This window comes from Puntigrus tetrazona, chromosome 20, assembly GCF_018831695.1.
Source record: "Puntigrus tetrazona isolate hp1 chromosome 20, ASM1883169v1, whole genome shotgun sequence".
In the NCBI taxonomy this organism is placed as follows: domain Eukaryota; kingdom Metazoa; phylum Chordata; class Actinopteri; order Cypriniformes; family Cyprinidae; genus Puntigrus; species Puntigrus tetrazona.
The window spans coordinates 10,395,564-10,418,637 of record NC_056718.1 but is presented as its reverse complement, the minus strand read 5'-3'; the positions used below and the strand labels follow the sequence as shown (position 1 = coordinate 10,418,637).

General features: G+C 41.4%; 1 protein-coding gene across 2 annotated transcripts; it reads right to left on the bottom strand.

Moving 5' to 3' along the window:
• Positions 1–81: 81 nt before the first annotated feature.
• On the bottom strand, positions 82–20,758 carry kctd1 (potassium channel tetramerization domain containing 1). Of its 2 annotated transcripts, none has more exons than XM_043218635.1 (5): positions 20,072–20,758; positions 7,643–7,833; positions 5,000–5,144; positions 3,677–3,982; positions 82–1,090 (listed from the first exon to the last, which is right to left on the bottom strand). In XM_043218635.1, exons 1-5 carry the CDS (start codon positions 20,078–20,080, stop codon positions 926–928), a joined length of 816 nt encoding a protein of 271 aa, XP_043074570.1. In that variant the 5' UTR covers positions 20,081–20,758; the 3' UTR covers positions 82–925. The 2 variants fall into 2 exon arrangements, with proteins under 2 accessions (XP_043074570.1, XP_043074569.1); XM_043218634.1 differs by lacking the exon at positions 20,072–20,758 and adding an exon at positions 11,783–13,737.
• Positions 20,759–23,074: the final 2,316 nt, after the last annotated feature.

Genomic DNA, 23,074 nt, shown 5'->3' with positions numbered 1-23,074 from the left:
CACTTAGTGTCAAAAGACAACCCCTTGAAACTAGTGCCTTATGTTGAAGGCATATTTTCCATTTTAATAAACAAGTCTTGGTGATTTTTCAAAACTTTTATTAACAATGTCACATTACATTCTTCTCAAACTTTAATCTCATGGATTATAAACCAGTTTTAAGTGTAGCCAGACACTGTAAGTTTATGATTAAAAAAAACAAAAAAACACAATCTTAATTTTTTGTGTAGTATTTTTAAAGAAAATACCGCAAGTTACAGCGAAAAAAAAACAAAACATTGTCATATTGACTTGACAATTTTATGTTTGAATTTTCTGATTAAAAAATGAACAGTTGGGGAAAGAAATATACCTCTTATTGAAATCTTTTAGATCATTCAGTTCATGACTGCGTTTGACAAAATGAGGGTTCGTCTAGTCATACGATCCCTCAGAAACCCACAGCTGTGATTTATCCTTTATGTGTGTGTGTGTATTTTTCTAATTAGAGCTGCAATTCCTCTCTGGTGTGATATGCTATTTATGAGAGAAACACTTGAAGATTAGCAACATAAATTATTCATCAAACAGCTTATTAAATAAGTATGGCAGCTGAAATTCTTTACAGGATGTCATGTATAGAGTGTAACATTAGTTTAGCCTCTTCCACTCCTAGCTGTCATGGTGAAAACAAATCCAGCAAAAGTGCAGTCTGGCAGTCTTGAAGTTTTAAAACAAACCTTCACACAGAGAATCAAATGGAGACCAATCGTTCGGAAAAAAAAGTTCCCATTTGAATTTCAACATTATTTTTCCTTATTTGAAACTGTTTATTTAGGGACAGTACCAATGAAAAAATGTCTCGGAGGATTACAACATAAATCAAAACATCCCTTATATTCAGTTAAAAATACCATATCCAGTTTATTTTTGTGAGAGTGGGCAGCTAATCCAGCGGTTCCTGTTTGATCCGAATGACGGAGGTCGTGACCCCGCGGTGACTTCGTTTGATCTCTCTCCTCAGAACGTACTCACTGAACTGGGTTGAGTCCACACCACCTCCACAAGAAGCAGCAATCTCAAAACCTCTTTGCTGCAGTCGTTCCAGAACCTGACGAACACAGAAATCCCCAAACACACACCGAGTTATTACACTTTCATGTTCTGTCAACAGCAAAAAAAATTAATACACACTGGCTGGTGTTCAAAACATTGGGGTAAGTGAGCTTTTTAATGGCTCTGAATGAAGTCTCTTAAGGCTGCATTTATTTGATTACATTTTAAAATGTAATTTATCTCTGTGAGGGCGAAGCTGGATTTGCAGCCGTTATTCCAGTCTTCGTTGTCCCAAGATATTTCAGAGATTAAACTAAAATGCTGGGGTTTGGTGCTCAGGTCATGGTAAAATTACTCCGTTGTGTAGCTTAGGTTTTGAATCAATCAATAAACACTGGGCCTCATTTGTCAATCTAACGTGGAAACGAGTGCAACTCTGTGCGCACAAATCAACTTACGACAGAGTTCACGTGTGATTCATGAAACATTTGTATGCTGCCAATGAGCTTGATACGAATGCAAAAAAAGTGGTAGAATGCTTTACTACTTGTTTGTATGTGGAGCTTTAAATTGATAGTTCACCCAAAAATGATAAATCTGTCATTAGTTCCAAACCTGTAAAACCTTTTGAAGAAATCAGAGAGCTTTCTGACCCTCCACAGGCAGCAAGGGACACATTCAAAGCCCAAAACGGTAGTAAACACATCCATAAAATAGTCCACGTGACACCAGTGGATCAACCGTAACTAGGCTATGTATCTAGACTAGACGAGAGCGTGACAAAATACTATAGAACTCATTATAATTAGTGATGCTGTCTATACTGGATGTGGCGTGGCGTGACACAAAAAATCTCCAACAGAACACTGACGCATTGACTCCAATTTTTTCTCAATGATTTTTCTCTTTTTTGCATTAGTTGTGACACGGTGTTATGTTATGAAGCTAAGAGGACAGTTTTTGTGTGCAAAAAAAAAACAAAAGCAGCAACTTTATTTAACAGCTTCTTCACAAGAGTACTATGATGCATGTTTACAAGCGGAGGGATGCACATCCATACGCCTCATGGCGCTCTCATGAATGTGTGAAGAAGACTGACAAAGAACAGAAGAAATTGCTGAACTCGTTTGCTATTTTTGTTTGCTTTGCGCACCAAAAGAAGTCTGGTAGCTTCGTAACATTACAGTTAAATCACTGATATCACGAGGACTATATTAAAGATGTCCTTACTACATTTGCCTTGCATTGCGTCGCTGTCTATGCAGAGTCAGAAAGCTCTCGGATTTTATCAAAAATACCTTCATTTGTGTTTTGAAGATGAACAGTATGAATGGAACGAAGACGAGGATATTCCCGGTTTAGAAACAACATGAGGATGAATAATTAATGACAGAACTTTCAATTTTGTCTGAAATGCCCTTTAAAGATGTATAAACAATCACTGTTTGAAAAAACTAGCGTAAAGGCTGTTCAAATGTCTGCTTTTGTGTCCCACAGAGAGAGAGAAAAAAGCAGCATATGGATTTAGAACGACACAATTGTGATCATTTTCATGTTTGTGTGAACTATCCCTTTAATTAAACACCCCTGGCACAAAAATCACTGTCGTCTTCAGTTAGAAACACAACATAGCGAAAGTGTTATAAACCATCTGTCCAGCAGCTCTCTAAACTGAACAAAATGAGATACTTAAACCACTCGCTTATTCTGTCTTTCTTTCTGTCTGTTTCTCACTTTCTCTCTCTCTCTTCCAGTCCTGCAGATATTCGCTCCACAGAACTGTGAGATCACATTCCATTAGTGTGCCTTAAGGATGTCCCTTCCTCTTTTTCTCTCCAGCACTGCGTCACTAAAATTCCCCTCGCTCCCTCCCTCCCTCCATCTACAGTTTTCTACCATCTTTCTATTTCTTGGTCTTTTTCCCCCTCCAACCTCTCATTTACAGGTCAAAGTTTCTGTCTGTCTGCACTGTGTGACTTTCCATCATGCTTTTGTCCTTCAACCCTCTTTTTCTCTCATTTTTCTTTCCTGTCTTCTGCCTCTACTTTTCTCAATCTCCTGCTTCCATTAGTGTGACGGCAAGTGCCAGGGGCCAAAAGATTTAATAAGCAAACAGGATTAGACAGCCTCTAGACACACATACACACGCACACACAGTATGAAATGGTTACAGAGCACAGTATAGGAAAAATTGAGCTCATATTGTACATTCATTCCTGACATGAATCATAGGCCAGCGTTTGTAGTTTCTAACGCAAAATCAGCTGAAGTTTCTGGATGAAGTTGTTTTAAAAGACTTGCAGATTTCATTTGAAGTGGTGACATGTGGCGTACCAATCAAGTAAAAAAATTTATATTTTCCTTACAATGTAGATGCATGCAAATTTATGCTTCACTATTAAAAAGAAAAAGTATAGTACCTTTAACTTATCAGCTTATTATAATTATATATGATTACAGTTTTGTGAATAATTTAATCATCTTTATTTACAACTTTGAAAAAAAAAATATATATCATTTTTTTACTTCATCATGACGCCGGAACAGCTGTATCACATTTTTGTGAATCAATAATTATTATGCAAATACATAAATAATTGGTATTGGCTGGTGCATGAGTGGTGTTTAAGGTGTCACCCACCTGTACAGAGTTGAGGTGGCAGTATCCGTTCAGAGGAAAGCGTATGACATGAGTGGAATCGTGGTTCCAGCCTGCGTTGACGGAGTTGCACATGACGTCTCCTATCTCTGGGAAGATGTCCTCGATGAGGGCTTTATCACCGCTGAGCGTTATCCTCTCTCCCAGCTCGGGGGCCACACGCACTACCACACACTCACACATGCGTGATGTGTACCTAGAGTCCTGGTCCGAACGCCAGCGCTCCAGCTCAGCCTGCAGAGGCTGCAGCTGGAAATATCGGGCCTCCTCGTACAGCAGAGAGTAGTCCTACGCAAACAGATACACAGATACATGGCACAAATGATACTTAAGGAAACATTCACCCATAGGCATAGCTTGACATCTGAGCTTTTGGGGGCCAAACCAAGCCAGCTGATTTAGTCAGTCGAACTTTTAAATGCATTTGAGCATTTCTGAAGTAAATGTACAAAGTCACAATCTGTGTACCATTAAAAGCGCTTTTACTATTAGAACTGCAGGAAGTGTGTGAGACTGCCATGGCAACCAGATGCATTGCACAGGAATTATTGTAAAGGACACGCTGTCGTTTTCTTTTTATTTTAGCAATAAACACGTTTGAATTGCATAGACAGAATCGCAAGATTTTAAGCAATGAATTACCCACGCATATCTACTGGACATTATTCCAGTTAAGTTAAATGCACATCTTTGTCTGTCTTTATGTTATGTTCAGATTCCTCTGAAGTTGTTATATGTATAAAAAACCGCTAAATATGCATTCATATCATGCAACGGTTGAGCTGTAATCCACCTGTATCCTGACAGAAAAAACGGGCGCCGCCATTTGTAAATTTTATGGGTATAACTTCCGATCTCATACAAAACAGCTTGTTGGTGTGTCCTTTCATGTTATATTGATGTATTATCTTACTTATGAACACACTGGTTTGTAGTGCAGTTTTACCATGTACTGCATGTTGTTATTTTCCTCGTTAGTTCCCTAACGAACCGGAAACCTCACCCATAGGTTCACTTCCACGCTCAGGAAAAAGGCGCCAAAACCCAAATTCATCACACGACAACTTCTTAGCCATAGAAAGTTTGATTTTATTTATTACTTTATTTACTGTAAATATAACTACATTATGTTCATATTTACTTTTGAGTTGAAATCGTTATTAATGAGCAAATGTTTAGTAAAATCTTGCAGTCGTTGGGTGGTTGGAGTTTGGAGTAACATGATGGTTATTGACAGAATGTTAATTTTGTGATTTAATTGATTTATTTTTTTTGGTTTAATTTATTTGTGTGATATTTAAATACCTTAAAGTCATCTGGGATGAGCAGTTTTGAGGTCCTGAGAAAGTTTAAAATGTAGCGGAACATGTGTCCATCCCGATCTATAAAATAATGCTGCTTCAGGCTGTCCAAAACAATGGGCTCCGTGCCGTCAAACAAACGACCAATCCTGTGAGAGGAACAGACACATATTCAAATATTTAGATGTAATCAAACAACAACAATGATTTGCTTTCTTATGAAAGGTTTTTCTCACACACACACACATCCACTGGTATTTCTATCATTGTGGGGACACATTAATGGTTTTTACATTGCATAAATTGTATTTTTTATCCCCTTACCCTAAACCTATAGTCCTCACATAAAACTTTATTCATTTTTAGATTTTCACAAAAGGAAAAAAAAAAGCTTCTTTCCTCATAGGAACCAAAAATGTCCCCATAAGGTAAGAAAATTACTATTATTACCATCCCTGCTATTCCCCATAATGTAGGAAATGTACAGGTCAACACACAGATTTAAGGTCATTATGGAAAACGTTAATGTGCCCTGTTTAGTGAACCTGATCTGTATTTACAGTTCAAAACTTCTGGAGACAAAGTTTGGTGTTCAAAAGTTTTGTAATGTTTTTGGAGCTCAAGAAACATTTCTTGATATTAATTTTTAGATATCTATGTTAACTTAATATTTCTCTGTTTTATGAACAGAAAGTTTGCAAGAATGTATTTTAAAATGACATTTATTGATATAATTTATATGATATTGATACGATTTTGATACATTTTTATACTTTTTTTCAATTGTGTTTTCGTGTTTTCCCCACATTTAACTTCACATTCTTCACATACAACCAGTCTGACAATGTACTTTTATAAAAGTATATTTCACATAAAAATTCTATCATTATTTACACACCCTCATGTCGCTCCAAACCTCTAAGACCTTCGTTCAACTTCTGAAAAAGTAACTAAATTTGTGCTCTGATGACGAACGCAGGTCTGGTTTGGAAGGACATGAAAGTGATTAATTAATGACAAAATGTTTTTTTATGGGTAAACTATCCCTTTAACCACACTAACCCACATGTAGCGATCCGTTCTATGTGCTTTAAAAGGCCGTTTAATGGACTAACTTTCAACTACAACAATAACGGTATTATCGATGTTTGCATGCTGTATTACAATGTTTTTTGGGGGGTTTAAAGTGATGCCAGTTTGCAGAAAATAAATGACAAACAAGCAGTCAAAAATGTGTTGTTGCTGCTAGGATGTTCCTGGATTAAATAGCAGTTTGAAAAGCACTATTCATTGAAAACAATCATCCGAGAGCGCCCACGTGAACACAAGACTGTCCGGCTGCAGATTTGACAGTTCTTTCGGTCAGCACAGTCTGCATGAACTGTAGCCTGCATCTGCATCAGCATCACGGAGGGCATGGCTGGAGGCGGCGACCATCATTGCTCCTGACGACGCAAATGTCATCATCCAGCGCCCTGCTTCCTGGCTCCATGATGAGTGCGTTGTCATATTGATGTTGTTTGTGATAAAGTAGCCAAAGGGGGAATGGATCACAACTGTCACCGATGCCAAGGCTCTCTGAAACATCTACTTGACAATTACAAAAGCTTTTCAAGGCCTATAGTAGATTATACCAGACCTGTTTGATACTATATGGGGAATATGTGTTTGTATGCCACTGTAAGGGACAGTGGGAGGCGGAAACCGTGTGAGACATGTGAGCAGTTGTGAGACAGGATGCTAGTCTGGCTCAAAGCGCTTCGGGCTCCTTTTGGCCTGTGCTCTGATGTTTGACTCAGTCAGCAGCTACAAGACAATAATGCTCTTTGGCATTGCAGAAATATACCGGTCAGTGAGCTAATGAGCACAGACAAGCCACACACACACACACACACAAACGCAGAAAACACACGCGTGTAGAGCAAACACACATCATGAAGGACTTGTGTGTGAACAGACGCGTTCAGAGGATGACATGCGTTTTAGAAATTTTAGGCTGTCTGCCAAACGAATTGGAATACAGTGGAACGAAATGTCATTTTTATTTGCAAAAAGAACACCTCCCTAATCTGATAGAGCGGTTTGTTTCCAGAACAGTATACACACATATATTATGCAGACAAAAGCCATTATTATGGATGTGATAAACCACGATGAATCGTCTAACAGCACAAATTTATACATAATATAACCTATATGAATATACTCGATGCTGATAATAATCATTTAGTGATCTATTCATGTAGCTCAAAGTTTAGTTTATTCCCTTTTTATATCCATAAAAGACCTAGAAAACCAATATCTGTACAGCGCAAACATTTAATGTAGGAAATATATCCATGATATAGGCCTACAGGCTGATCGTTATTCTTCAGTTGTAGGCTTTTCAATATGCAGGATCACAGAATGACACAAAGATAAAAAATCTTCAGTGAATTAAAATTAATAATCAACTTCATTTAAATATTTCAGCGTGACTTATAGTACACTAAGAATGAGTGGTTAGAAATAAGTCAACTCTATATTCGCAAAAGCTGAGAATCAATTCTTTTTGTTTTTGGAATCAATACTCAGCCATATCTATTACACTAGGATGTCCGTTTCTATATGGCTTTGTGTGTGTGTGTGTGTGTGTGTGTGAATTCACCTGGACTCTGGGTATTTGGTTAATGTGGCCAGGCTGCTGGTGTACATGTGACCCCCTACATCGATGTGGACCGGAGCGTTGGCCTTCGTGAGCTGTGCGGGTGTGGGGATGCCAGCTGTACCCAGCGGGGAGACCGGCGAATGTGCCAAGATCGGCCGAGTCGACATGCCCACACTGTTGCTGCGATTCTCCTGAGAAAAAAGTTAGGTAAGAAGAAATTTCAGGATTAATATTTATAGCAGGGGGTCAAATGAACGAACATGAAATGATATTTGAAACCAAGGTTACTTGGAAAAAAAGTTTATGCGTCAGGATTTGACTGGACTGCAAAAAGCAGACAGCACAGAACATATTTATACTGCCTTAGTTATATGAACTTTTTCATACTTTAATAAAGATCGAATTTATTTGATAGGATCAGGGAAACTTCTCAGGCCCATGGGTGAAAGCTGAGGACCTGCAAAGACATTTAATCTGAGCTGTTGCATTGTGTATATATATATATATATATATATATATACACATACAAAACAAACCTTTAAAGCATTTGTTCATTTAACTTAAAGAATCTAAATGAAATAATCCATAACATGTTTGCATTTTTAAAAATGCCTATTTTAGTAATATAGTTGGATACATTTATTTTCAGCAATTCATAATAAACATTTGGGCACAAATTTGGGCTTAACATTTTTCCAAAGGGCAAAATTATTTTGTCTTGATGTATTGTACAAAAGGAACATGCGCTACATCGTTGTCGATTTTGATTTAATGTGCTCTTGATCTCTGTCACTAGCTGAAACCAAACAGAATCGCATGTTTCCAGAACACTCCTGCAGCCCCTTTTACACCAAACTCCCACCATCAGCTGTGTTTGGCGATTCGGACGAAGTACGGTAAAAAAAAAAAATGCTTCGAGGGAATCAACTTTTAAACGGCTCGCTTACAGCACTCTCTAAACCAGACTAGGAAACAATTGAAGCAGCGCAATGTGTCACGAGCGTGGAAGGGGAGCACACTGCTAAACGGTTTACAACATAAACACAGATAATCATTTCTACCTTGACGGTTGCATTACAACATAAGTGGAAATAATTAAATTGACCTGCTATGGCATTAACGGGGATTCGGCTGTCAGCTCTACGCAACATTGCAGTAGCACCTCTCTCATTAGCTTCATTCCACGGGCTTCGTCTGACATAATATCAGCTAGTGCTGGGAAATAACTGTTTGCTAAATCTCAATGGTCACTCTCTATGGAGGCGCACTGAAACAGCCATGGGCAGATTTTCCTTTAAAGATGAAAAACTGAAAAAAAAAAAAAAAAAAAAATCAACTGTAACATAAGTATACTTGTGTACTTAGTGCACTATCAATGCATTTTCCGCCCAGAGCGGAGTAACAATACCGTAGTCGACTGTCTTGCAGAATGAAACATGCTGGGAGAATGAGTACAGCCGACTTGGCTTATACAGCGACCTGGAAAACAAACATTAACCCTCTGTAATACGCAGAACATGTGCGAGTAAACATGTATCCAGGCTAGCGCGTTAAAGCACTAATGATAAACGTCTCTGGCACAACTGGGTGTTTTAGCGGGTTCAGTTTTATAATGGTGGCTGAATGGGGCATCGTGCCTAGGGAAGACCAGCTCGGGTCAAAAAAAGGCTTTTTCTTATGCGTCTCTTAAAAAAAATATTTTCTGGCTAATTTCATGGACAATGAGGGAACGAGAGCGTGAGGTGGAAAATGTTTGCTTTTATTAGTTTGGCTTTTGACAAAAACAAAATCGTACAGTCAATGTATATGCACACAGCCAACATAAGGACAGGACATATTTGCGCCTTAAAGGACAAAGCTAGTTCGGTGACCTGCGCGGTACAGCCCGACAGAGCTAAAACAAGTGTTACATGAGCAAAACTTATTTATTATTCCGCCGTCACGGATGGTGCCTGGAGCCAGAGAAGGCTAAGCTATTGGCTCTGCCATTAGCTAATTGGAAAGATGTTGACGCCGACTTAAAGTATACTCAGGAATTGAGGATGCTCCAAATAAACAAGCGGGCTAGGTTAATTATTGCGATGTGAGAGAGTTTAAATGGAGCTGGGCTCTTTGCAGCGTTTTTGGTGATGAGTAAATGTGCATATTGGAATATTTTCTGTAGATTGTTTGTGATTCGAGAGCGAGAGGCGGAAAGAGAGCTGGTGAGATATACAGGCCTGTGGATCTAGTTAAAAATGTCAAAACAAAGGAAGGAAAATGTTGCGATGGATATCTGCATATCATTGCGGAGCTTGTTGATGAGTGATAAATAGACAAACAAAGAAATAAATGTTTGATTTAAGAGCGAATTATTAAATAGAGGCCATACTTCATTGCTTGCTTTTCAATACGAGTATGAATACTTCTATTATAATGTGTGTGTGTCAGTGATTTCTTGTGTCAGAAGCTACAGCGTCGGTTTGATTCGTTTCCTCAGATGACAGAATATTAACTTTGCACGCAAAATAACTGTTCAGACGCTTTTGGTTAATGTTTTTGTGATACTTTATATTTATTTTGAAACTGGCAGTAAATAATGCTGCAAAAGCATTATATTTCAATAGGGGTTGTTCTTTGGACATTTTTATTCGTTAAATAAACATAACATTTTATTCATAGAAAAAAAAAATGCATCGTGTTAAAATGATTTCTGAAGGATGATGTGACACTGAAGACTGAGTAGTGCAGAAATACAATACAAATATATTCAAATTAAAAACAATGTTAAATGTTTCATCATATTTTACAAATATTTTGGATGAAATAAATGCAGCTTCGGTGAGCACAAGACACTTCTGAACAGTAGTGTGCATGCAAACCGATGAGCATGTATAAATAATGCATTTAACTGGAAAAAAGTTTCTCAAAGTCTCCGAAGCAGACTCTTTCATCATAAAGTCATATCGCCACATCTCTGTATGTACAGCAACCGAGGAATATATGAAAACAAAGACACGCTTAACATGAGTAACATCAGTTAATTAGCAAGGAGGGAACATGATATAATTGGATGTGAATGTGAAATTACCAAGTGTCATAATTGACAAGGCCTTTCAATTTTTTTTTTCCCAGGATGTTTTCCAGTACCCACTTCCCCCTCTAGGTGTCGCTAATACATACTTACCCCAAACTTTTTTTTTTTTAAGGCAGAAACATTTTGTGATTTAATGCATGGCAACATACAGAAAAAAAAAATCTCGAACATTAACATTCACGGCTGAGGTTGCATTAAAAAGCACAGGTATTAATTCTCGAAAATGAATATTGTTTTAATTCTGATCATTAATATAGTGCAATGCAGCTGAAGAACACACTAAACAGCTCATCTCAGGCATTATATTTAAGAGTCAACGTTTTTTTTTCCGCTGGAGCCCAGCACAGGTGCAATATTAGCTCATGCCTCCGCAGGCAACGAACGCTTTTATTTTTCACACTCACCTTCGTGCTGAAGGGTGAAGAAATCAGCGCCTGTTTTTAGTGCAGCCTACTTACAATGGCATAATAATATTCGCCGACATATGAAAGAATCGATCTTAATCACATCCCCGTATGGACCACCGCTGGCGATCTGAGCTGCCGCCCCTCGGCAAAGACGGGGAGTCAGTTCGAAAAAAAGCCCATTAAAAGTGTATTAATCTAATAGCAGACCTCAAAAAGCGCAGATATTAACCACACGATTGACTTGCTTTCCGTGGTGACCAAGTGGCACACTTCAGAGTTGAGTTTCGTTCTGCAATCGCGCTTTGTCCCAAAATAAAGCAGCATAACCAAATTGAGATTATAATGAAGAAGTAAATCAGGGATTTGCTGACAAATGTTCCATGAAAAATGACACACGCGCGCGCGCACGCACACACACACACACACACACACACACACACACACACACACAGATGAGTCAAATTTGACATCCCACGTTGTTGTTTCAAATGATTCATTTGCCTAAACATGCTCGGTGTGAAAACCCGATTGTCCTCTGACTGATGTGATTGACAGGCAGCGGGGCCGCCGCTAAACTAATCCGAAGCGCTATTCTTAGGAGCGCGCGTCACGTGTCGAAAACGTTTCGACGCGCTAAAGACATGAAATCGCCGTTACCTGTGAGGGCAGCATACGAGGGCTCTCTCCGTTGGGCTCGCAACGAGCGGAGACCAGCGCGGTGACGGCCGGAGTGTCCGCGCGCGCGCACAGCCTCTTCGGCGATGCCCCCGGTTCCACCGCGCTCGCCGGACAGACGAGCGTCCGAGAGCGCTTGATCGCCTTCTGCGGTTTGAGCTCGAGCTCGTCCTCGCAGCGCAGCGCGTGCTGCAGGTGCGCTCCTCCGTTGACCGTTTCCGGGGAGACGCGGAGAGGCGCTAACTTTGACCCGATGCCCGCAATGCCGTTGAGCGTTGCTATGGAGACGGCGCCGATGCAGTGGTTGGTGTAGGTCTTTGACAGTTTGGCGGCACGCGACAGCATCTGCATCCTCGTGCCCAGCAGGTTCTTACCGATGGCTTTATTCTCGTACCACGTCGTGTCGGTCTCGCTGCAGTGATCACGCGGGCGCTGGAAGAACGCCTTGCAGAGAGGATTGCGCTTCGAGAGGTACTTGACGAAGCTCGCGTAGGGACAGAACTCCGTGGCGGTCTCGTACATGCGGGGCAGGTTGTCGTCGTCCGTGTCCGTTCTTTTCTTCGTCCACGACGCGGAACGGGACTTGTGGTACGGCCCGAGCGCTTTGAAGTACACAAACTTGCGTCCGTCCTCGTCCGCGGCCAGCCCGAAAGAGTCCTCCTCGAGTTCGCGCTGGTTCTCCCGCCCCCGCGTGCAGAAGTACATGCAAGTCTCGAACCACACTTTGTTGAGCAGCCCGAACGGGGAGCCGGCGCTGAACACGGCCGACGTGTAGAGTTTTCTGAGGTCGGAGCGCGTGATGGCTTGCTTCTGCACCACGGGACCGGCGCCCTGCTCCTCCAGCTTGCGTATGACCGCGGCGAGCGCGAGGTTGGCGCTGCGCAGCTCGGGGTCCTTGGTGAGGTCCAGCGTGCGGCAGAAGGGGGGCTCGTTCAGGTAGCGGTTGAGCGAGCTGCGGATGCTGATGAGGGAGGACTTGCTGTACAGCTGTCCGCTTTTGGAGCGCGCCTCCGAGTAGAAGGAGCGCAGCACTTTGCAGAGCGCGTGCTTGTCCATGCTCTCAAAGTCCGTACTTTGCGCCTTCTCCGTCAGGTACTCCCGGAAGATTCGCACCGCGTACCGGGTGGCCAGGCGCGTGTTCTCGCTCAGCCTGGAGCGGTGCACGTCTCCCTCGGGTCCCGCGTCCAGAGCGGCGAAAAGCGGGTCCCCCGCTGCCGCCGAGTCGAGCTGGTCCGTATTGCGCATAAGGACCGCTTCCCCCGTTTCCACGGCAGCAGCGCAGCTGTCGGGCTCCCCGCACTCCTCCCACTCTAACTCGGCTTCCTCCTCTGACACTTCTCCCTCTTCCCCTGTGATCTGGATCTCCTGAATCTCTTCCTCCTCTTCCTCGCCCGAGCCTCCGTCTCTCTCCCGTTCCCCCGCCATCGGGTCCGGTTCGTCATCTCTACAGCAGTGGTCCCCGCTGCCAGGCATTCTCGCCATATTGCAGTCTGACAGTGTATGAGTCCCGAGGCACTGCGCATGCGCTATATTGGACCGCAGAGCTGAGAGCTTTTTGTGCGTTTTAGTGACCTTCAGCTACGAGAACAGGCACGCGCTCTTAAAGGTGCAGGGAAAGGGGAGCTAGATTGCCCAAAATTAAAACACAGAGACACGCGTGCACGCACTTCCGCGCTCCAACGGGAAGATAAAGCCAGAGAAAGAGGCAAACGGTCGGATATACCCTGTATTGGACTGCAGCAGAATTAAGCACTAAGTTATGCCTTTAATACACCCACACACACACACACACACACCTGCTAATTATTAAAGGGCTATGCAGCTCAGGCAGGCTGACTTGATTTGGGAGTTTCCAGTAGCAGCTGTGATCATGTCTAACCCCGAGGCCATCCATATACTTTCGAGTGTGTGTATACAGCCTTTTGTGTATGTGTGAGAGGAAGAGAGAATGTGACAGATGGGAGGGAGAGAGAGAGGTGTGGTGAGCTAATTGATATTTCTGTGCATGGTAAGAATCATTTCGACAACGTAAAGTGCACACGGTGGGTTTGAGCGTGCAACGATGGCCGGTGGGCAGGAAAAAGATGTCAAAACTGGGAGAACAGCGTCGTTACTTTCACGCTCAATCCTCGTATTAGAACGCAAAAAGTTGTAAATAAAGAGTGCTTTGTACAAGGACAAAACTGTTTGTTTACATACACGACGATTTCAAATTTAAATGTAACGTTAGCCGTTTCTTTTTCTTGTTTGAAAAGTTTACTAGCCATTTCTGACTAAAAAAAAACACACCTTTTTTTTTCTGCCCACTTTTTTACCACGTAATGAAAGTGAGCGAGGACTAGGATTTAAAAAGCGTTCGTACACATCTTTAAATTCGTTCGAAAAGATCTTAGTTGTCATTTAACCGAAAACCGTGAGCTCCTTTAAAGCTCTCATTGGCACATTTTAGGAGTCGACTCATAATGAGTTGACCCAGTTTACAAAATGGACTGACTGGAAGATCTTCGGTGAACAACAACTTAAATTTGTCTGTTTGTCCAATAAGGCTGTTACTGAGGAATCGAGTCACATTTCACGACGATGTTGCATTTTGCATCTGTTTTGAAGCTTCGCGTTTCATTGTCGTTGCGTGGAAAAGACTTTTGTGTTGGGGTGTATAAAAGACTTGCCCACAGCTTTTCATATTGCTTGCTATTTACGATGTGCCACTGTGACTGGACTGTATTTAACTTCTGCTGTTCTGATATGCATTTATGTGCTGCGATTTGCAAATGCAGCTCAGCTGGGGCTCACTGCAGACTTTCTCAGGTTAGAGCAGATTCTCTCGCGCTCCTTCATCTAGCAATGGGAGCTATTGTAATGTAAACGGAGCCCCTCTGAATTGCATCACGGCTTACTCATTTATGCATTGATATTTTCATGTATGAATGATTCTGGAGTACTCTGTATAAAATTGCTTTCGGCCCTGTGGATAAAGAGCCGCACGCCATCTCCGAATCTATACGGCAAAATATGCCAGCTTTCATTTGATTCATTACATTTATCCATTAATACGAGATCATCCTCTATAAGTGACCTTGATCAAGAACACATTCCTAAGTGCTTCTACATTCACGCCTCTCTCCTCTCCCCTGTGTTTGTGTGTGTGTGTGTGTGTGTGTCGTGAGAACCCCGAGGCAACTGCTGTCTCAGTATGAACAGCACAGAGCTGAGGTTTGGCTCTGGAGAATAAGGCAGATGTTTGTCTCCGGCGCTGTGCCTCAGAGAGAGGCAACGCATGAGGAAGCGGATTTTAGAGCTCAGTAGGGCTCAAAGCTAGAGGAGGGATGAAAAAAGCTCTATTCATCCATCAGCTAATCAACAGCGATCATCTGACTCATTAACTTTATACGGTCAGAGTCTTTCCACAGTCTCGTGAACATTTCTTTAAGGAAAAGTTATAAGTCATTGGCAATAAGAGTGTCTGTGATGGTTTTGAAGAAGTTTCAATAATGGCCGTGATAAGTGACATGGCCTGACTAATAATAATTGTAATAATAAAAACTATTTTCAATAGGCATTGAATACATATTTTATAGTGTAATTCAATACAATTGAATTTATAATGTATATTAGAATTGTATAAATATTTTAAATATAAGTAATAAACAAAAAGTTGAAATATTTGTATATATAATTTTGTATAATACAATTTTTAAATATCATGAATACTAATTAAAAATTTGTATATATATATGTGTGTGTGTGTGTGTGTGTGCATTAGTGCTTGCAAACAAATAAACTCGATCAATTGCATCCAAAATAAAACTTTGTTTACATATGTATGTGTACTGTGCATATTTATTATGTATATATTAATACACACACATACATATATATATATATATATATATATATATATATTGGAAATGTTTACATGTATATGCATTTATATATGAATATATTCTTATATTTTATATTAGGCATAAATATATATATTTTGTTTTTGTTTGTATTTATATAAACATAATATACACAGCACAGCTACATTTATTATGTAAAGAAAGCCATATATATATATATATATATATATATATATATATATATATATATATATATATATATATAAATTATCTATCTATCTATCTATATAATTTACATTTGTAACAACTTTAATTTTTATTTATGTCATAATATAACTGTTTCATAGTCTTATTTCGTTATATCATGAATTATCAATGCAGGCACACCACATGACATTTAACAAACTGAATTATCCTTGCTTTTTCACAAAAAGGTCACTTTATTTTACGTTTTAGTGATGTTGACAGTCATGAGGGTCTAAAGAAGTCCTCTCAATGCTTTTATCTTTTCTTCATGTTGGTTGCCCCACACGATTACTCATAAATTCGTTTTTTCCCCCTCCATTTTGGCCTCATGCAATTAATTACAGTTCATTCAAATTGAGAATTCATCGATTCGAATTAAATTCTCTTCACGCCAAAATGCACAAAATAACAAGGAAGAATCTGAAAGACTTGAGTGTCACGTCGAACAGAACTTTGCGAACAAACAAGACGACGCTGAACGTGCAGAATCGGCTTTCTGTTTTGTAGTTCGTTTTAAAGCGCGTCGTGTTCACCCAGTCGATGATAGCAGTGTTCTGCTCCCGGCACCCTCCAGCGCTAAACATTTTGGAAGTCTTTCTCATCTAACACGCTCGATTCGGGTCTTTGCTCATTAGCGAAAATGCTCCACGACCTGCGTGAGGTGCGTGAAATGAGGAAGACCTCATACGTGCAGAGTTCCCCGTACAGTCCCTCTCGCTCGAGGACCAAACGGCAAAACAAGTGGAATCGTGATCTCGGTAACTCGAGTCCTCAGGTTACCCCTAGCTAGAACTAAACCGGCCACCTTTGTGTAAAATGCCCCGAATCCTTAATCATTAAACTCCCAGCGTCTTTTCGCAGGGGCCGAGGTATAACGGCGGACCTGTATCTCATTTCTCTCCTCCGCACAGCACACATATATCCCCGTGCGAGGATGAGCCTCCATTTTGAAACGAGAGACCTCTCTTCTTTTGTCTCATTCTGTCATTCCTGCCCACAGGCATGTCACCAGAAACAGCTCTGACATCTCTCAAAGGAAAGAGAAGGAGAGGGAAAGACAGAGCGAGAGAGCTCGAGCAGAAACGGAAAAAAAAAGAGAAAAGAAACCCTCCTTTCCACATTTTAAATTCTCGTTAGCAGAGCCCATTTCACACCTAGATACCCAATTAGCAATTAGCAAAGCTTTAAAGTGCAGTCCTGAGCCGAGGCCCTGATCCCGGCCTGATTTGTATGCGCTTTGTGCAGATAGCGATAAGAGAGAGGCTGAATACATGTATAGTTTTAAATTTAATTTCATAATCATTTGCATGGCAGGGTAGCCTGCAGGCGAGAGGGAAAATAACATGCCCACTCTTCAAAAGGGAGATCAGGCTCGTTACATGGCTGTGCGGAGGATTGGAGAGGGGCTTTTTATGTGCAGGCAGGTAATTTGTTCCCTGACTAATCTGAAGAGATAGAGAAGTTCAGAGGAAGCACTTTTTAAAAAACAGTGTGAGCGCAGCATCACAAATCGCCTCTACCTCCGAGGCTTGGGAGAGAATGAAAGCGAGCGAGAGAGAGGAACACCAAGGTGCGATATAGCTGAACCTACTGCCAGAGCCCCGGGCTGCCAAAAAAGAGTAACTACTGAATGTGCGAGTGTGTGTCTGGGTATGTACGGCTCGGAGAGAGATAGAAACAGTCTTTGAGTGCGGCAGCGTTGTGTGCCATCCGGTATGGGGGAGATGCAAATCACACCGAGCACCTGTAGTGCATGTCTGTCCTCTTTGGCTGCTCCTTAAGTATATATTCATCAGTCTGTATTTTGGACAACGCTATTTTTGCATCAGTGATTCGGTATTAATATTTTTTTTTTTTTCATTTTTTCATTTTCTTCTTAATATTTTTAAATATTAACTTTAATTTTCAGGGTTTTTTCATGAATGAGAATTTTTTTAAAAGCATATACATACCAAAATAAATGATAGTGTGTAAAAAAAAAAAAAAAAAAAAAATATATATATATATATATATATATATATATATATTTTTTTTTTTTTTTTTTATTATTTATATATGTATTATAACTATAATATATTGTACATTTATTTCAGTCAACATTTATTTATAATTTGGTTTTCCGCTCAATCTAAATATAGCCCTGATGGTTCCCATTTAAGTCTGGCCATCAGGCTACAGTTCATTTCACATGTTTGTGGCACAAGAGACAGTAAGATGGAAAGACTTGCATGACATTCTGCTCTTAATCTTATCCATATTCATGGGCGCATATGCAAAATATGGATGTGTCGGGAAGCGCTGAAGACAGCGTGAGGATTAGTAACCTGTGTTTGAGGTGATTCCAAGCCCACATTAACATGTTGAATATTCTACGAGAGTGAGTCAGAAAACTCTGCAACTCTGCCCTGTCCGTGGGCAGCAATTCAGCTCGCTGCATGCGATCCATTGTGTGCGTTTTAGTGGGTGATGGTGTTCTGTACAGGAATGCTTGTGTTCTCTACGAGACCAATTACATTTCTACTTTATGATCCCCTACAGTTATACAAGACTCTTTCCAGATTTAACAGATGAGCCTGGTGCCGACCGCGTCGTCCTCACACAACGGTTTCGTCTGTGCAAAGTTTTCCCGAAAGAACGGGAACCTGCATTTCTACAGAGCCCGTCTCCACCGCGACGGAGCTTATTAGCGAGACAGTTTGAGAATAGCGTCAAATACGGTTTTGTTAAATGGTTAGGATGTCAGAAAATTTTCATGACACAGTAGGTGAACCGAATGACGTACTGGATCCACTGGGATTCTGAAATGCATATTTTGCTCGAGGCAACATGAACTAAAGAGCCCTGAGATTTGAAAAAAAAAAAAGTTAAATGTTCATAAAAATGTGCAGAATTCGGAAAGTGACAGAAACTGCATCAAAACTACTTTCTTCACTGCTGTGATTTTATGAAAAGAGAACGATTTATTATAAAATAAACAAGTTTAATCAAATACATCATAAATATGATAAACAGACATTTATCTCTCTATCTGTCTATGCATCTATCTATCGATATATATATATATCACTGAAAGAATCTATCATCCTTTCAAAAAATACTCTCTTTAAGATACTTATATGCACCTTTTAGTGGAAAATATGGTACAGGTGAGAAACATACCTTCCCAGTGACAGCTTTTGTATCTTTCTTACTGATTTAGATAGATAGATAGATAGATAGATAGATAGATAGATAGATAGATAGATAGATAGATAGATAGATAGAAACTAGATTTGATGTGCCAACTGATACATTACACTCGTGCATGTGTAAGCATACAGCACAAAACACAGAAGCTAAGCCCCCTCTAGTGCTTGAGTATGCCCTTTTTGATAACTCTCTTGTCCAGGTAACCCAATTAGACCATCTATCTAAAGAGTCAAACGCCAGGTGACAGTACCGCACACATCCGCTTGGACAACAACCGACAAATTCACGAGCCGGGAGCATGTGGCGCCACAGCTGTGAGCCAACGGAACAGGCTACAACTTAAAGGATACGAACGCATTTAAAGCGAATCACGCGACAAGCGGTGCACTTAAAATGCGTTCCCATTGTAACTCGTGCACGTGCGTCTCGCTCCTCTGTCGCGCGCTCCGAGCGTGCAGCAGCTGTAGCGCGTTACACGACGGGAACGAAGGAATGCCCGACTTAAAACATCGCCGTTAAAAATAGCAACCGCCGCGAAACACGGATAAACAGTTCAGCGCCATTCAAAAAAAGTGTCACAAACGCACTCCGGTCGCGATCAAACCCGCCGTTCGGAACCCCTTGAACCCAAGAGCGGCCGCTGTGTTAAAGAGCAGATTTTCATAATCGCTTTCCGCGTTCAAAGAGCGTGAGACTTATCGTAGCGCATCGCGAAACCTAACCGAGGACGCCATTACGATGTCAGTCAATTATTCGAGGCTACGCTGCACGGAGCGGTTTAACATGTGACAGCGCGCAAACTGCTCCAAGTGTCGCTTTGCGCTGCCGTTACACATATCGGGACGCGACAGGATGCAAACTGGGAGAAGATAAATATTTTTGTCCCAAACGCGCTCGTCTTCTGGCACATGCGTACATGCAGCTGCGCTCTGAAGACCCACTGCCTCTCCGTAGAAAAAAAAAAGCCCACAAAGCCCGATCTGGCGCTCCTCACCTGGAACATGGGACATCCAGCGACGTGTCACCTCTCCGTGTTTGGGCTCCTGTCCGCGCCCCTCGCTCAAGCGCTGAGGAATGGAGCCCAGCTGAAGCTGAATTCACAGAGAGTCGCTCCAGGGGTTTCACAACCCCTCTGGGCCAGACCCGGATAGAGAAAGAGAGAGAGAGAAAGAGAGAGAGAAAGAGAGAGAGAGAGCGCGCTCTCTCAAACAAACGCCCCTGCAGATCTCTGCTCACTTCAGGACAACTAGTGAATTAACCGATCACAAGAATGAGCTATTTGTGATACACAAAAAACGCACGCTTTCTCTTATTCTAGGATGCAAAAAGGGATCCGGTGATTTTTCTGCGTAAAAACAGTCGTCCTCTTTCTACATCTTGCAGCGGGGAGGCAGATTTGAATGGTTATGATTAGTTTTGATGGAACGCTGCCGCGGGCGCTTCCTGCAAATGGATGGTGTGCGCGCGCTCACAGAGGGGGAGAGGGCCATTAAACAGATTGAAACCTATGTCACGGCTATGCAAAACCTGTAAATACTGGGGGAATTTAAAAAAACGGAGATGGCAAAACGTGATGGAAATCAACCGCTTATTTTAAAACCTTTTTTTAGCTTTGCGTGCATCAATGCGGTAGCCTGTTTTTTTTTTCCAGTTTCGCCCAGCTCTGAAATATCGCACGAGCTAGAAACCTATTCCGAGTGCAGCCTCCGTAAAAATACTTTCTCATCCAGTTCAGCTAAGTGGGAAGGTCACGGAAATGTCGTGAAGATTCATTGCTCAAAAGGTGCGGAAGCTCTGCGTGCGGTTTTTTGCGCCAAATGTGACCTGTGAAAACAAAGTGTTTGTTTCTCACCGGTTTTGGTGTGACTTGTTGAATGTATGCTATTTATTGTGTTGGGAGTGTCACTAGGAATGAAATGCCTTATTAATTCGATATTCATTCGAAACCTTGATAAAATGACTGTTGATGTCGGATGCCATATATTAGCTGTACACGTTGTGCGTGCTTTTAAGAATAAAGAGAAAAGGGGGGGTGGAAAAGATTGTGGGATAGTGAATGACAACAGGACACACACACACACACACACACACACACACACACACACACACACACACACACACACACAGAGCCCTGGGGCCAAAGCATTATGGCTGACTCCTCTGTTCTGGTCTTTCTCTACGGAGGCAGACTTTAGGTACCATCAGCATCTTATCGTTAGTTAAACAAACGCAGGCAGCTTTCTTTCTTTCTGTTTCCTCTCTTACTCGTCCTCACTCTCCGGTTCTCGCCGTCTGTCTCTCTGACAGAAGAAGGGATGATAGAGGGTATTAATCTCAGTCCATTCTCATCGAAAGCGCTGCCACTCTTCCGCGTCTCCGGTAATGAGACACATCATTTATCCGCCTGTTCTCTGCGCGCCAGGCAGGGCCACGAGAAACGCTCACGCGCGTTCGGGAGAGGTTTGAACGCGTGCGTGTCCGCGTCAGGAACGCGTGGCGAAGCGAGAGAAGGTACGAGGGAGTAGGTGTGCTGAGAAACGCGCGAAAAAGTGTGTTTGCATATGTTTATGTGCGCGTGTGGCACCTTCTCAGTTCACTCCAGGCGCTGTGAGAATCAAACAATTTCATGCAGCGAGCAGAAGGGGAAATGAACTGAGCCGTGAGCCATAATAAAATTATCCAAATGTTATTATGGCGCCGGCTGCCTCTGTCCTACTTTAATACACATTTCAGTTCCTCCGGGTCTCCTGCTGGCACTAGCCCTGCTGAATAAATCAACATTAGCTTATGTCTAAATTATTAAGGAAGTGACTTAGGCTCCTGTTTATTGTATAAATTATTAGGAGGGTGAAAGTGTTAAATGCTTGATTTGCCATTTAAAATTCAAAATTCCCCCAGAAACGGCTATTTCTCGGCGTTTCCGCATGGCGTGTGCTTGTGCGGCGCGTGTATGCGCGCGCTCGGGCGACGAGTGCACGCGCGCGTGCGCGTTCGCGCGAATGTAAATCCCGAAGTCGGGCGCGATAAGGCGAGAGCGAAAATGGCATTGTTTTTCGTTATTTTAAAACTTTAATTATGAAACGGATCGAAACTGCGATTGGCTAAGCCGCACTCCGAGCCATTTTAAAAGCTGATAAAAGCACATCTGCAGCTGATTACATTCCAGCGGCTTTTAAAATGAGGAATAAACACGTTGTACGCCACTATTTGACAAACATCGGTGAAACAATATTAGGCTACGTCTGTTTCTAAGAGGCCCCGAAACAACAAAATAATAATAATATTAAAAATACAGGGAGCGGCGTGCATTAATTTCAATTTAGTAAGGCTGATTTAGTGATCTGGTGGACATTGACAGCACTTTCAACGAGCCAGGTCCTTGCTGCTTTCCCAGACACTGCTGAGGATAGCTCCATTTTAAAAGTTTTGGCAGAGTTGCAAACGAGGCTGTGAGGGATATACGTATACACACTGAGGTAACAGAACTAAATGTTTTTATAAAAAGCCCATAAAACGGTTTAACATCTCTCTCACGGCCTCACTTTGAACTGTTAAATATGGTGTGTAACCTGACTGAAGTCTATATACACTACAAATTAGGTTAATGAGCTATTGGCAGCAGATTTATAATTAATACAATTTATAATGTTTTTGCTGCTACAATTTACAATACAGTTACTATTGTATTGCATGGCCTACTATTCGTTACAAATTTTATGAAATTGTATTGTAAAAGTCGAAAAAACGCTGTCTTAGTGCTTCATTTTCAGTCCACAAGGTCCAATAAAAGTGATTTTGTTACATGTCACAAGTTCAGTTGAGGCGACCTGCGCAGACATATTAAGTTATTAAATATAAACAATTTAATTAGATAATAACATTACCAGGCTTCGAGACGGTCCCTGATAATGTTATTTTAGACTTTCCCGAAAGGTCAGTAAGTTCTGCCGAAGGCGGCCCCTGAATTTCCTCAGTCCTCAGTCTATTTATCCCGGGT

Bases quoted from the DNA above. Each gene is read 5' to 3' on its own strand.
- kctd1 (XM_043218634.1), bottom strand. From the start codon at position 13,282: ATGGCGAGAATGCCTGGCAGCGGGGACCACTGCTGTAGAGATGACGAA. The intron at 3,983-4,999 runs GTATTTAAATAT...CTGTTTGCGTAG, and splicing joins TCATCCCAGATGACTTTAAG to GACTACTCTCTGCTGTACGA. The intron at 1,091-3,676 runs GTGGGTGACACC...TGTGTTCGTCAG, and splicing joins GCCACCTCAACTCTGTACAG to GTTCTGGAACGACTGCAGCA.